General features: G+C 42.3%; 1 protein-coding gene across 1 annotated transcript in view; it reads left to right on the top strand.

Annotated features, from left to right (window-relative positions):
- MTHFD1 (methylenetetrahydrofolate dehydrogenase, cyclohydrolase and formyltetrahydrofolate synthetase 1) overlaps positions 1-16,203 on the top strand; it is a 57,102-nt gene that overhangs the window by 10,239 nt on the left and 30,660 nt on the right. Inside the window, 7 exon segments of the mRNA XM_060141372.1 lie at positions 274-358; positions 8,200-8,259; positions 8,938-8,991; positions 9,862-9,998; positions 10,120-10,220; positions 12,012-12,148; positions 13,038-13,149. Of these exon segments, the coding sequence (XP_059997355.1) occupies positions 274-358; positions 8,200-8,259; positions 8,938-8,991; positions 9,862-9,998; positions 10,120-10,220; positions 12,012-12,148; positions 13,038-13,149 (686 nt within the window).

Raw genomic sequence — 16,203 nt, 5'->3', positions numbered from 1 at the left:
TCCTTGTTGATTGTCTATTTTATATATTCAACTAGTATGTTTTAAACTGGCCCATACCCCATGGCCCAGTCTGTGTCAGTAAGAGTTAGAAAAGTTCCATGTCTACTTGAGGCCTGGAAAATTGATGGGTGGTACAGGGTACATATTATATCAGATAATGTCTGTTAATTAAGGTGTTTTTAATTTAAAAGAGAAATACATCCAGTAATACACATTGCTTATTTGTGGCTTGAAACATTAAATGTTAACTCCAATTTTTTCCTGTTTCTCTAGGCAAATAAGGGAGAGACTGAAGAACCAAGTCATTCAGATGAAGGAGCAAGCACCTGGTTTCACACCAGGTCTGGCAATTTTACAGGTATTGTGATAGTGTATTTCTACTAATATCTTTCTTCCTTTCTCAATCTCTCGATAGCATTTAAGACAACAGGCACATCAAAGCGCTTCCTCTTTTTTTTTGGCTTCTGTGAAACCTCAGACCTTTTCAGTTTCTCTTTGCAGGCTCCTCCTCTTCAGCTCAACTTCTATGTGTTGGCCTGTCCTGGCCCTCTGCTGTTCTCTGTGGGTACCTTTCCCTAATCCAGTATCTCTTGACCTTTGGTCTTAGGACCGCTTTACACCCGTAAACTTTCGTTTATATGGATTTATCCATTGATATATACTATTTAGAAATTAAAACTAAGAGTTTTAAAGACATTTGTATATTTTAAAATGCCAAGAGTAAGCTCACTGTGTGTTAGCATAAGTAACATTTTTATGACAAAGTAACTTTTAGAAACAAAATTGAGTGAGAAGAGGGGCATTGTTTTACATTTTTGCAAAACCCTGTACTGTCTGGCTTAATCGAAGACAGCTGGATTCCCATCTACTTATATATTCAGTCTGTTGCTATGCTGGTTTGATTGAAATATATGGAGAACATCTGACCTTATACAGATGTATGGTTGTAAAAGGAAGAGTTCTTTTAATAGTCTTCCCAGATAGTTGTGGATATTTTTCTTTAATACTATAAGGACTCAGTAAGTAAAGTTTTTAAAAGGTAGTTGCAGTGTGGACTCTGAAACTGTTATCAGTGAACTTTCATACTTTGTTAAATCAAAATCTTGTTTCATGTTGCAGTTTGAATGGCTATTTACCTGTGTCTGGTTTTGTTATGTCCTTCATTCCCCATTTGGGAAATAATGGTTCACTGAATTGTGCAGGTCTTCCAAATGTTAACACGTTTCATTATGCAATATTTAAAAATCATAATCATTAATATCACCAACAAACTTATCAGAAAAGTCTTTAAGTGTTGAGAAGTTGTCAAGCTCACAGGAGTACGTAAATACCAATTTTTGCTTGAAAGCTCAAATTTTGTCATTGGTAATTAATACTATTACTTATTTTCCTTGAAGTAGCAGGCTCACTTTATCCAATTTTGAGAAAATATTTGCCAAATATTCAAGCCCAAATAATCATTATTTGTCAGTTGTTCTTTTAAGTAAAGATGGTGTTCCATTTAAAAATCTGCTAGCTCTGCTTGCAAGGCAAGAAAGCTCAAGTGCCTTTCCTGGTGACAACCACTTCTGTATGTGGCAGAAGTGCTTTGTGATTGCTTCCCCATTCTTTATGCAGAATATTAAAAAGACATGTACTCAAGGGTCAATGTTTAATAAAAATAATTTTTACTGCTTCATCAAGAGCACTTCTAAGTGAAATTGGTGTCTTTTTTTTTTTACTGAGACTGTGTGACTAGTACAGGTTGGTGCCATTGTCTTGATTTAGTGCTAAGTCATCAGCAGTCTTACACAGCCTAACTTGTGCAGCCTCAATACAGATGTCAATACAGTGAAAAAGGCAAATGACATCATAGTATTATGGCACTCGCAAATCTTCTGAAAGGGTGTTGGGGTTCCGGCAAAAGTGTGTGAACCGCACTTTGGGAACCATTGCCTTACGCAGTTTTATCTGACCCCAGATATCAGCTGTGGGTCAGGAACTTGTAAACCTGGATCTCTTCTGGTTCTAGGCTCTTGGCTTCTAGGACATCACTCCTTCTCTAATCTTTTTTGCTTGTTGTTCCTGATACCTTCCTGATACCTAGACCACTCGAATACCTCAACGCTCAGCCCTCAGACTTCTTTTCTACCTTATTTTTTCCCTAAGTGAGCTCCCCCAGTCCCATAGCTACATGGGAGAATACTTCCTATCTGAGGTTTCTTTCAAGAGCTCCAGATTCATCCAGTAAGAGGCCTTCAATAAATAGGCAGGAGGTATTTAATAAATATGTGTCATATGGCCAGATGTACAAATGAATGTTTGAAGGGTTGATTGGGATGACAGGAAACTGATAGCTTGCATTTGAAATTCCCTTCAGAAACACCTGCTTCCTCACTTCACATTTCTCTCTGTATGTATGTCTCCATGTATATCATTTAATCCCTTGCTAAGTTTCTGTTCCATGTTCATCAAGAATTTCAGAGTGAATAGTACTTAAATATTTTCCCCCATTGCTATTCATCATCCGAGAGGCCTTAGTTGAGAAGAAAAGCACAGAAGGCCTGTTGTTCTGCCTGGTATGTCCTGTGCTGTGGTGGATTTTCCATTTTTGCAAATTACTAAGAATCGAAGGTATATGTTGTGGGTGTCCACTTGGTACTTTTGTGGGACCAGTTATTTCTTGGCTTATTCTTGTGAATTGTTTGTTGTAGGATGAGTAAATGTCGTAGACAAGAAATCTGTTTCTGTAAACCTTTTTGTAGCAATATCGAGGGGTTTTTTTTCCTGCTTTTTAAAAATTGACTTCCAAACTCCTATTTTAAATTTATTGATTGCAAAGTGTTTTTGTTACATAAACACTGTTCTGCAGCTTGTCTCTTATGTCCTTGCAATAAAACAGTGGTAGAATATATTAATCTTGTACTTTAGCACCAGAATCAACATCTTTCTATGATGCAAGGCTCACAGATTATGTTGTAATCACATCTGTGCCACCTCAGACCTCTTGTTTTTTTTCCATCCTGGTGACAGGCACCACCATTTTCCCACACACTCAAACTAGAAACCTGAGCCGTCTCTTTTGGGCATCTCCCTGCTCTCTACATCCCCTTAGGGACTAAGGTACTATTGGTAATGCCTCTCATAAGCTCTTGGGATATCTTCCCTTCTTTTGATTTCTACTGCTCCCTCCCTCTGGGCCACTGGTCAGCTGCTTACAGGCTTCTGATCTGGATGCTTTCAGTCCTTTTAACTGCAAATGTAGCCCTTGTCAAAATGCAAATCTGATCACAATCCATCCAGCTACACCCACTCTCCCCATCCTTTACAGAGGGAACAACAGTACTGCTTATGTAGAGTGACTGCTGTAGTTCAAATGATTTGTATATATTACTAGTGGTTCTGATTTTTATACTACCCCTGCAAGATGGGAGCTGTATGAAACCGAGCAGGACCCTCCCTGGTACAAATCCTTCCTGTGTCCCCCATATCTTGTTTGTTGGAAATAGGCTTCATTCAGCCTCCTTGACCTTCCCTGAGTTCCATAGGACAGATTCAAACAGTTGCTAATCAGGGAAGGGAGGGGATGCAGAAACATGGGAGGAACAGTCTAGAAATAGTGGTGTAGCACAGCCTTGGGGCAGGGTCCTAGTTCCTCCTCAGGGAATATACATAACAATATCTTTGAGCTCTTCTGCAGAACTGAGACCCCCAGGTGGAGGATGGCAACTACCGGCTGAGCATAAGATTCCTGGAATACAGCCCTGTTACCTCACCATCAACCAATCAAAAGAAAGTCATATACCCTGTAGCCCTCAACCCAAATTTTGCCTATAAAAGCATTTCCCTCAAAACCATCAGGGAGTTTGGGGTTTTAGAGTACAAGCCACCCATTCTCCTTGCTTGGCCCTGCAATAAACCTTTCTTTGCTCCAAACTCCGACATTTCAGTTTGTTTGGCCTCACTGTGCCTGGAGCACCCTAACTTGTGTTCAGTAACAGTAACTGGTGGTCAGAGATCTTGGGTAGCTTGCCCAAAGCCACAGACATGAAGGTGCTGAGTCTGGATACGAACCCAGCTCTATCTGTCTCCAAAATCAATTTGCTTTTCCCATTCGTTTTTCTAATTCATTAGCATTGTATTAAGGATATTCAGGATCTGGTCCAGGCATATATACCTACAAGTTGGAATTTCTTTTAAAACAGCGGACTGATAACTTACAAATAGTTAAATATTTAATGGAAATTAAGACTTGGCTTTTCATCACAAGAGATACAAATGATGGACTTCCCTGGTGGCGCAGTGGTTAAGAATCCGCCTGCTAATGCAGGGAACATGGGTTTGAGCCCTGGACTGGGAAGATCCCACATGCTGCAGAGCAACTAAGCCTGTGTGCCACAACTACTGAGCCTGTGCTCTGGAGCCCACGAGCCACAACTATTGAAGCCCACACACCTAGAGCCCATGCTCTGCAACAAGAGAAGCCACCACAATGAGAAGCCCATGCACCACAACGAAGACCCAACGCAGCCCAAAAATGAATAAAAATTTTTTAAAAAAAGAGAGATACAAATGAGGCTGTATTTCCATAAAATAGTTACTAATAATATAATAACATTTGCTTCCAACCAGGTATTATTTAAAGTGCTTTTTATAAATTTATTTATTTTATTTTTGGCTGTGTTGGGTCTTCGTTGCTGCCAATGGGCTTTTCTCTAGTTGCAGCGAGCAGGGGCTACTCTTCCTTGGCGGTGTGCGATTGCGGTGGCTTCTCTTGTTGCAGAGCACAGGCTCAGTAGTTGTGGCTTGCGGGCATTGGCGGGCAGATTCTTAACCACTGCACCACCAGGGAAACCCTAAAGCGCTTTATAGATAGTAAATTATTCAGTCCTCACAAAAGACATGGACAAAACAAAAAAAATAAACTCAATTGGCCTGAATGTTTACAAAAGGCTCCTGGAGCAGAAGAAAAATTAATCAGTAGACCAATGCCCAAGATATTTTATGGTGTAAAACAGGGATTGGTAAACTGTGGCCCATGTCCAAAACTGCTCAGGTTGTAAATGGTTAAAAAAGAAGGTATGAAAGAGTATGTGGCCTGAAAAACCTAAAATATGTGCTGCCTGGCCCTTTACAGAAACAGTTTGTAGATTCCTGGTGTAAAAAAAAAAAAAAATCCCTAACTTGTTCTATGATAGTGTTGTAGGAAAAATGGGGCACAAGAGGATGGTCATATCCCAGGTCTCGGGTGAGTCCCTCAGACAGGCCGCCAGGTGAGGGTCCTTGGCCTTGCATAGGAAAGAATTCAAGAGTGAGCCATAGTGAAGTGAAAGCAAGTTTATTTAGAGAGATACACGTTCCATAGACAGCGTAGGCCATCTTAAAAGGAGAGAGTGGTTCCGTGGTGTGGGGGTGGCTAGTTTTTATGGGCTGGGTAATTTCATAGGCTAACACGTGGGAGGATTAGTCCAGGTATTTTGGAGGAAGGGCAGGGACTTCCAGGAATTGGGCCTTTTATGGTCAGCCTCGGAACTGTCATGGCACCCATGGGTGTGTCATTTAGCATATGCTGATGTATTACAATGAGTGTATAATGAGGCTCAAGGTCCACTGGAAGTAGACTCTTCCGCCATCTTGGACCTAATGTGTTCTAACCAATTTTTGTGGTATCCTGTTCTTAATGGTTGTGTCATTCTTGTAATGGTTGTGCCCTGCCCACTTCCTTTTCTGTCTCAATAGGACGTTTTTTGGATGATGTAATTCACGTCCTTCAAGGAAGAAACTGGTATTTCTGATAAAATGCTTAAGTGATTTTTTTTTTAATAAACTATAATGGGATTAAGATTTGTTCTGGGAAACCAGTAGGCCATCCACCCACTTGCCTGTCAGTCAAGAATCTACTCTTCTTCAACTAAACATTCTTTTTGCATCCAGTCTATCAATGATTATATAACCATTTTTCCCTATGAAATGCCTAGATGAGAATATTTGAACTGGATCTTAAGAGGTCTTTTTCTTTGCATTAGGATTACAGTAAGATTTTGACATATGCTCATAACTGTTAAGCTTTCTGTTAAAAAACGGGTGGTAGTTTTGGAGTTTCAGAAAAATTCCTTCAGAAACGTTCAGACAGAAAAGTTACCTATAAAGGAACAACAACAAAAGACTTCAGACTTCTGTCACACTAGATGCCAAAGACAGCAACTCTGAAGGAAAATGTCATGACTCCAAACTCAGCCAAACAAACTCAGTGCCTTCAAGTGCAAAGACAGCAGAGAAATATTTTCAGGTGCACACAGACTCAGGAAAATGCCCACACGCCATTCCTGGAAAAGTGACTTACAGTTGCATTTAGCTACATGAGAGGTGAAGATAAAGTATAGAACAGACAAGTTATAATTTATAAAAAAAAAAAAACCGGCAGTGAGTGATAAAACCATTTAATCTCTGAGTTAAGTTGTAATAACTAATTGTAGTTATAAATATTGTCAACTTAAAAAACGTACCACGTGAGAGCTGTGAGTTGAGTTTATTCAGTGTCTTACTGAGTGCTATAGCCTAGGAGACAGTGACAGTCTCTAATTGCTCAGAGAAACTGTTCCAAAGAGGTAGGGGAGGAGCCAGTATATAGATAATGTGTGTGTGTGTGAATTTGGGCTGGGAGATACAGGCAGTCAAGATCTCAGTGAAAGGCTACTGCTGGTCACAGGATCAGCTATCTCAGTTAATACTTTTTTAAAAAAATAAATTTATTTATTCATTTGTTTAAATTTTGGCTGTGTCGGGCTTCGCTGCTGCACGCGGGCTTTCTTTAGTTGTGGTGAGCGGGGGCTACTCTTCGTTGCGGTGCACGGGCTTCTCATTGCAGTGGCTTCTCTTGTTGCGGAGCATGGGCTCTAGGTGTGTGGGCTTCAGTAGTGGCACACGGGCTTAGTAGTTGTGGCTCGCTGGCTCTAGAGCGCAGGCTCAGTAGTTGTGGCTCACGGGCTTAGCTGCTCTGCCGCATGTGGAATCTTCCCAGACCAGGGCTCAAACCCATGTCCCCTGCATTGGCAGGTGGATTCTTAACCACTGCACCACCAGGGAAGTCCCCTCAGTTAATACTTTTAGGGCTTTTCTATGTGTGGGAAGATGCAAGAATCTGGGGTCATTGAAATTCTTCCTAAGACATGCATTTGAACTATCTAAGGGGCCCGTATATTCCAAAACATGGAATGCTGCACCCTGAATTCCTTTCAGGGTGTACTTGCAGGTCAGCAACTGCAGGGGCTAATGACTTGATCCTTATAGAACTGAAATGGCAGGCAAAATTCTTTGTTTACAATATTAATAAAAATGAAAAAACAGTACTCTGTTTCCTACTTTGTTCTAAAAATCCCAGAGTGTATTAAATCTGGTAACTGAATCAATGAAGGTTGGATGATAGGGGCAAAGGTCATATATATAAAATGACAAAAATGAAACATGAGAGGCACTAAAATTCTAGGGAAGCCCCACAGGAAGCACCTAATGCACTTAGGTGCAAATAACCCATAGAAAAATCAAATTCCCCTCACCGCATTCATCTGGCTCTTGAAATTCAAATTAGCACTGGCAAAACTGAGACTTCTCTATAAAGGACACCTGCAGCTAAGAGTAAGGCCGTGTTCTGTGAGCCTGAGGGGAGCTTCCAGTAACTGCATCAGCGTGACCAGACCTGGAGATACTCTGTTCCTAGGGCCAGCTTCTTTCTCCACAGTTGTCCTGTTTAAAGCAACCATGCATCAGTTACCTTTGGTGTCAAGGACGTACCGTTTTTCCCTCTGCAGTTTTGGGAGAAACCAAACTTATTGTGGCATATCACCCCGAGAGGACGTTTCAACTTTGAAAAGGACAAATGTCAACCACCGAAACGTGGAAAAATATTTGTAAAGGAAAATTTTAGATAAATGATTACAGTGGAAAACTAAATATGTCCGTGATTAAAGAAACAGGGAACATAGTGAGACCTAGCATGGTGGGGCAGGGGATTTGGCTTCTGCATGCTTCTTCCTCTGTCTTGAGGCAGCAGACTGCCCTTTGCCTGGCATGGGCGTCTCTTCCGTGAGAGCTAGGATTAGGTCCACCCTAACAGGAGTCTCGTGATTAAATATTCCTTTTGTCAAAACTAAAATTTTAGAAGCTTTTCCATACACTTTGCCTTTCCCTAATCGTCTGATTTGCATGTCTTTATTTTTCTAGGTCGGCAACAGAGATGATTCTAATCTTTATATAAATGTGAAGCTGAAGGCTGCTGAAGAGGTAAAGCCCAGAACAGCGGTGCCAACGCCCCCGCCCTCCACTCTTACCCCTCCCCCTCCCCAGGTCCTGTCTGCCACCCCTTCCCCTTTGTGCTCCCCCCACAAAAACTTTTATCACCCACAGCACGCTTCAGTTTATGTATTTCGCAAGTTAGAAATGGGTGACAGAGCTTCAGCCTCTGGTTTGCCCTGGAATGTTTTCTAATCAGTGATCTGCTTGCTTCTAAAGAGCAGGAATAGGGCTTCCCTGGTGGGACAGTGGTTGAGAGTCCGCCTGCCGATGCAGGGGACACGGGTTCGTGCCCCGGTCCGGGAAGATCCCACATGCCACGGAGCGGCTGGGCCTGTGAGCCATGGCCGCTGATCCTGCGCGTCCGGAGCCTGTGCTCCGCGGCGGGAGAGGCCACAGCAGTGAGAGGCCCGCATACCGCAAAAACAAAACAAAACAAAACAAAAAACAAAGAGCAGGAATAGTGGACATAAAACTGCTTAAGTGCTGTGGTGACAGTTAACAAGTAAACGATGGATGGGTCAAAGTGAGAGACTCGTTCTTCAGGATATATGAGGGTGAAATGATGCCTGCCACCTCCTGGTTTGTCTTAGTCACATCTGTAGAAGAAATGGGCCCATGTCTCAAGTCCTTTTGCCATGCACCTGTTTTAGATGTTCATTCTTGCAGATCGGGATCAAAGCCACGCACATTAAGTTACCGCGAACGGCCACAGAATCTGAGGTGAGCTGTTAAGAATCAACTGTTAAGAGGGCAGCTGAAATGCTTTCCTCTCTGGTTTTAGTTTAGTGCAACTTTAGGGACTGATGCATTCAGCATACATGAAACCTCCAGGTAATTCTTTCTTCACAGACTCAGCCTTCAGGAAATCTTTGAAAATACCCACAGAGTAAATGGGGCAGTGCTAGGTATGAATGTTTGGTACTCACAGTGTGATTGCTGTATCATTTGTTTGCAAATCACCTGCGATGTTCATTGAAAACTGATCACTGTCCTGTTGTTACCTGCACTTGAAAAATGAAATGTATATTTCATTTCTGTGATGTTCAAGAATAGGCAGAACAGATCATGGGTTAGTAAAGTCAGAACTGTGGGGGATTAACTGGGAAGCGGCAGGAGGGAAAAGGGACTTCCTGAGGTCGTGGAAATGTTCTACATCTGCATTGTCCAGCAGGATAGCCACTAACCCCATGTGGTCATTTAATTAAAATGAAATAAAGTTTAAAATTCCGTTCCTCAGTTGAACCAAGCCACATTTCAAGTATTTTAGTAGCCACTATTGTAAGGTACAAATTACAGAACATTTCTGTCATCACAGAAATCTTGATTTGGGTGATGGTACCATGGATTTTACTGTTGCAGTAATAGTTTATTAAAGTTCTTAGCTCTTTTGTTTGTTGGATTTCTTGCAAGACACCTGAAGGTTACATTCTGTGTTAAGGTAGAGTTGCTCTCAGGATCCAAGGCAAGGTACATTCTGAGAGGACTACAGTTAAACTCTCAGGGGGAAAATGGGACTTCTGACCTGGAAAGTGTTTCTCCACCCTGTTGATTTCTATGTGGTATATAAGTTGTATGTGGTATTATTTTTAGGTGTTAAAGTGCATTACGTCTTTGAATGAAGACCTCAATGTGCATGGTTTCATAGTGCAGCTACCTTTAGATTCAGAGAATCCCATTAACACTGAAGCATTGCTCAACGCTATTGCACCCGAAAAGGATGTGGACGGGTGAGTGTGACTTGGCTTTCTGTACCATATTGCATGATTGCGACTATAATGTATTTCTACTTCAGGAACACATCATTTTGGTTCTAAAGAGTAAAGACGCCGATCACTTTCCTTGTTTTAGATTGACTAGCATCAGTGCTGGAAAACTTGCTAGAGGTGACCTAAATGACTGTTTCATCCCTTGTACACCCAAAGGATGCTTGGAACTCATCAAGGAGACAGGTAAAAACAAACAGACAAAAACAAAGCACCATTTCATGGAGCCTGGTCTTGACCTTCAGAGGTATAGGGGAGATACACTGTGAGCCCTAAATAAGTGGGCTTGATTGGCACAGGACCTGTGTGCTAGGGGCTTCTTTACCTAAATTCTCATTTTCTCAACAGCCCTATGAAGTAGGTAGGTATTCTTATTGTTTAATAGCTGAGAAGACATTCTCAGAGAGATTGAGTAATTTGTCCAAGAGGCAGCAGAGCCAAGATTTGAACTCAGAGTTGAGTTCAAAGCAATTTATTTTGTGTGAAAAAGTAACCTATGTGATAATAAAGATTCAGATAGTCCGTAGGGTGCAAAGTGAAAAGTCTGAATCCCAGAATGGGCCCCGAGTCACCGTTGTAGATCTGGGAAATGGATTCCTTGGATAATTGGCCGTATTACCCCGTTACCTAGTCAGTCTCTTGGTATTTTAATTTCATCATGAATACTTTCTAGCAGAGGTTATTTTTTACAAGGAAGTGCATCCTGTTTAAAGGAAGTGGATCAGAAATTTAAAGTGGAAAGTTTTAGCTAACGTAAGTGAAAAATTTTCTGTGGCTGGCAAGGAAAGGTCAATCTGTAAGCCTTGGGACAGCTATTATTGTTTAGTCCTACAGCAAAATTTATACTCTACGGCATGTTTAGCACAGAGTGTGTTCCAACTTGATAGAAAAAAATCCCATGAGCCGTGGCAGCTGTAGGCTCCCCACCTCCTCTTGTTGATATTGAAGCGACCATTTGCCCTAATGCAGCTTCAGGTCCTTTACTGTACCCTAAAAAGTATAGAAAGTTACCTTCTAAACACTTCACACTTTGAGGCCTTTACTTCTAGATGTTCATGATGTTAGCATTATATAGAAACTTACCTTTTTTGGATAGAGTTAATGTTAAACAAGAAGCACAGTTTAAACATAAACTGCCTTAAGGAAGAGTCCGCTTCAGTGGGGCTGGATAGAAGGGCTCAGTAGAGTCCTCAGGACCTTATTTCCGCTCCCCTTTGCGTGGTGGCTCGTTCTGAGCTCTATTTGGTGGCCCCGAGCAGCTCCAGCCTGTTGCATCCTTGTGCCTAAGAGTCATGGGATGGATCTCATTGTCCAGGGGATGAAATATGGTCACTTGTTCACTCTTGGGTGTTCACCCACACCATCTCTACTGAGGAGAGTATGTCAGTCCTGAAAAGGACATTGGGATAATGTCAGAAGAGTGGGTGCTCAGTAAATAAAAAGAAAATGTTTTACTACAGTTAAGTTCCCCTTTATCACTTCCCTGCAAATAACCCAGTGGCTCAGGCCCTAAGCCAAAAGAGAAATTTGGATGAGGAACTAAAGGGTTACTGATACTAATCTAATTTCCCTCCACCCCATTACGTTCACCCTGTTTCCTATAACTGTTTTTCCCGTGTAATGTAATATGTCCTCTTCTTCCATATGGCTGTTTAGCTGTATGTCAGGGTTTCTTTCTGATTTGAGTGTAGGTTTTCTCCCCACTCTCCTATGACTCGATGAATGGAGTCATACATTTCATTTTTCAAGCTAATGGCTTAAGCTCCTCTCAGAAACCCACAGCAAGAAGGACACATGTACAAGTCCCAACTTGTAGCTGAAACCCTGAGTAGCCAACGAAGGGATGGTTTTAGGAAGATTGCTTTTTGATGCTAAGAACCTGCTTTTGTGCACTTGTCCTGAGTTCTCCCGTTTAGGTGGCATGCGAAGGAGGGCAGCTTCCCCCAGTTCTCTGATGCACGCTGGCTTTTCTTTCAGGGGTGCAGATCGCTGGAAGGCACGCTGTGGTGGTCGGGCGCAGTAAAATAGTTGGTGCCCCAATGCATGACCTGCTTCTGTGGAGCCACGCCACAGTGACCACCTGCCACTCCAAGACTGCCCACCTAGGCGAGGAGGTAAGGGGTCGCGCGCGCGCGTTTGCATGTCCGTTCCTGCGTGTGGCAGGGGTTCTTGCCTAATGGGGATGGTTCATATTTAAGTGCCAGAAGCTGCCATGTACTTTATTACCTCATTACCGCGTTTAACTCCTCTAACAATTCTGTGATTCTTGTCTGTTTTACAAGATGAAGAAACAAATTCAAATTTAAAACTTGTCCAAGTGTATGCAGATTTTTGTTTGGACTGTATTCTTTCTGTGCCAGTCCATCTGGTGGTAGATAGGGGTTAGCAGTATAGGAACTGGGACTGACCCATGGCAGCCAGATCCCACGTATGCGACAGTGGGTGGTCTCAGAGGTGGAGGTGTCCAGAGCGGGTTATGGACGGTGGTCTTGTGACCTCGGTCACAGCTTGTTCTTGACCCCTGCATCAGATTCCTGAGCCCAGGAATTCCCAGGAATGATTCCCAGGAATCATCCCATTGACAGTGCAGTCTCTTAAATGTGGCGACAGACCAGAAGAGAGGCCCAGCACCTCTTTAATCCTCCCCAAGCAATGATCTGCTGAAGGTGGTGGTCCCCACATTCTGGGGAAGAGGGGGCAGTCTCCAGGTGTCATGTAATTCAGGGATGTTGTCCCAGGCCTGTGGCTCTAAGCCTGTACTCCTCCCTGTCTCAAAGGTTCTCATCAGGTTCCCCATTCAGTAAAATATGTAGTGAAAGGGGAGGTTTTGACGTGTGTAGGAATGAGCACAGTATATGAAGAGCTGTCAGACAGTGTGTGGCCTGCATAAAATAGCTGACGACAATGAAGAATTCATACAAAGCTTACGGATGTCCTTTCCACTTCTAGATTTTTTTTATGTTTCACTGTTTAGTTTCTGAAGTCAGAACTGTCTTTCCCTAGGTAAGTAAAGGTGACATCCTGGTAGTTGCAACTGGTCAGCCTGAAATGGTGAAAGGGGAATGGATCAAACCTGGGGCAATAGTCATCGACTGTGGAATCAATTATGTCCCAGGTGAGTGTTGCTGGGGGAAAAAGGTGGTTTCTGGAGGCGGGCTGGGCAGAGGAAGATGAAGCCCAAGCGAGAACCCCTTGTCCCATTCTAGGCTTGAAGTGCTAAGGTTTAGAGCAATCAGCCTACCCATGGGGGCATGAAGTTAGTAGACGGCATAGTTGCCCCTTGCAGGAAGAGTCTGTGATTTTAGCCACTGTGCCGTGCCGTGCAGTCCAAGATGACCTTGTCCAGGGAGAGGGTGGGAGAGGAGGCAAGATGATTTCTCGCTTCATCATCACGTAGAGATGGATTTTAACAAAGGATGGTTAAAATATAGTGTGATCTTTGCAAAGTGCTGTGAGACTCCAGGAGAGGGACACATTGTGTCAAGAGTCCTCTAGTTAGGGCTTTGCAAAGATGTTTGGCCTGGGCTGTTTCTAGGTCAAGGATAAAGCCAACATTATAGTCATGTCCAAAACTGTCCTTGTATCCTCGTCCCTAAGTTACTCCTCACTGCGCCGTTTTGGTTAGTGATATCATCACCATTCTTCCTTCCCACAAGTCTGAAACCTTTTAGTTTCCCTCCCAATCGTTCCATGTATGGATCCGTTTTTAAATTTTATGAGTTTTTTCCCTTTCTTCTCTGTTCTCAGTGTCACCACTGAGAGTTACCCTCTCTGCTGGATGCACTGCTATAAATTTCTCCCTGGTCTCCCTACCGCCAGCTGACTCCCACTCAGATCCATCTATGCACTCTTGCCATGTTTATGGGTCTTGATGTGGACCTGTGAGCCTCTTTCTTCCGTGTTACCTGCCAGACTCCTTAGCCCCATACTAGTTTCAGCCACCTCTGTGGCCTTCTTTCTCACACACACTTTGTGATTACCTGTCTTAAACTGTTGTAAAATGGACCACATGCTCTCCTGCACATGCCTGTTTGTACTTTGCTGCCCCTCTGCCTGCATCTTTAGTGGGGCAGGCTGTTCTTTTCCTCATGAAGTTTTCAAATGTAAAATCTGAAAAGACAATTCAGTGAATACTTGTATACATACCTCGTGGGTTCAAAAAAGGAACAATTTTTAATCAAGCAACTGTTTCTGTGCATCAGGCACCACTCCAGGCCTTGGGCTACACAACTGAATAAAGCGCAACCGTGATCTTCACTTCCAATGACTTCCTCCCCACCTCCTCTCTGTCCAAAATGTCCATTCTTCCTTCCAAACCTTGTCTGATTTTCCTTCAGCAAGAGATGATCAAAAAAAAAAGAGATGATCTCTCCTTCTTTGAAACTCCTTCTCTCCCTCCCTCCCCTCCCGCAGAACTTGGTGTTTCTCTCATTGTATGTCACTCATGCTTGGTGTCCTGTGCCTTTTCTCCACTAGTCTGCCTCTAGGTGCCGTGTCCAGTGTGTGCCTTCTGACTGCTGGCAGCCATATCTGTTGGAATGTTAAAAAGAGTTATAGCAAGAATATTCTTTTTCCTCCCCTCCCATCTCAAGTTTGAAATATAGTCACTAAGCTGCCAGGAACATGAGTCACTGTCAAGCCTTCACCGTTTTTAACCTCCCTCCCACTCTCTGTACCATGTTTTTAAGACAGTAGCTCATAATTGATCACTCCTTTTCTTGTAGTGTAATTATCTGATGGGTGATAAAGAAATTGCTGTCCTACAACTCCTCACTTTCAGTACTTGCAACGTGACATTCAAGCTCATTCTGTTTAAAACCTTGCATCTTCTATATCATATTTCTGCTTTTGACTTTTTTTGTTTTAGACTGGATTTGAGAGAGGAAAGAAGAAAAACCTGGGTAGGGCTCTTGAGTCTCATATGACTTACACATGAAACTTAACCTCCTATTCACATTTATTCCTTATGTAGAAGGTAAAGTATGAATAAGGTCAGAGCAGTATCTTTCCTCCTGGTCAGCTGTACTTTTTCTGATCCTGGGGATATAGGTGAATAAGTATCGTTACTGTTCCCCAAGGAAAGCAGGATCACTGTTACAGACCCGAGGGTGAGCGGGAGGACCTAAAGACTGCTCTTTGCAAGTGTTCATTCCTTTTTTTTTTTTTAATTGTTACTGATGTATAGTTGATTTGCAATGTTGTGTTAGTTTCAGGTGCACAGCAAAGTGAATCAGGCATACATATACATATATCCACTTTTTTTAGATTCTTTTCCCATATAGGCCATTACAGAGTATTGAGTAGAGTTCCCTGTGCTATACAGTAGGTCCTTATTAGTTATCTATTTTATATATAATAGTGTGAATGTGTCAATCCCAGTCTCCTAATTTATCACTTCCCCTTTTACCCCCTGGTAACCCAAAGTTTGTTTTCTACATCTGTAACTCTATTTCTGTTTTGTAGGTGAGTTCATTTGTACCCCTTTTTTTAGATTCCACATATAAGTGATATCATGATATTTGTCTTTCTCTGACTTACTTCACTCAGTATGACAATCTCTGGGTCCATCCATGTTGCTGCAAATGGCATTATTTCGTTCTCTTTTATGGCTGAGTAGTATTTCATTGTATATATGTACCGCATCTTCTTTATCCATTCCTCTGTTGATGGGCATTTAGGTTGCTTCCATGTCCTGGCTATCGTAAACAGGGCTGCAGTGAACATTGGAGTGCATGTATCTTTTTGAATTGTGGTTTTCTCTGGATATATGCGCAGGAGTGGGATTGCTGGATCATATGGCAGCTCTATTTGTAGTTTTTTTAAGGAGCCTCCATACTGTTCTCTATAGTGACTGTACCGATTCACATTCCCACCAACAGTGTAGGAGGGTTCAAATGTTCACTCTTGAAACACCACTTTCCACAACTGGGCCACTTCTTGGTTCATATTTTGATTTAAATCGTTTGCATGGTCCTTTCAGGGATAACATCTTAAGTTATTTTCCAAATTAAGAATGAATTAAGGTACGTAGTATTTTGTTGTTTTTTTTTGTTATGGGTTTTTGTTTTGTTGGGGGTTTTTTTGAGGAATATTTTTTTAAGATTCAAGTACAGAGCAGAAAGTATGGGCCAGAGAAGCATGTAAAAGTGTTCTTCCTGGTGGTTTACTA

The sequence above is a fragment of the Lagenorhynchus albirostris genome, chromosome 1 (assembly GCF_949774975.1).
Source record: "Lagenorhynchus albirostris chromosome 1, mLagAlb1.1, whole genome shotgun sequence".
NCBI classification, from domain to species: Eukaryota; Metazoa; Chordata; class Mammalia; order Artiodactyla; family Delphinidae; genus Lagenorhynchus; species Lagenorhynchus albirostris.
The sequence above is the reverse complement of the archived record's forward strand: the minus strand, read 5'-3'. Positions and strand labels throughout refer to the sequence as shown.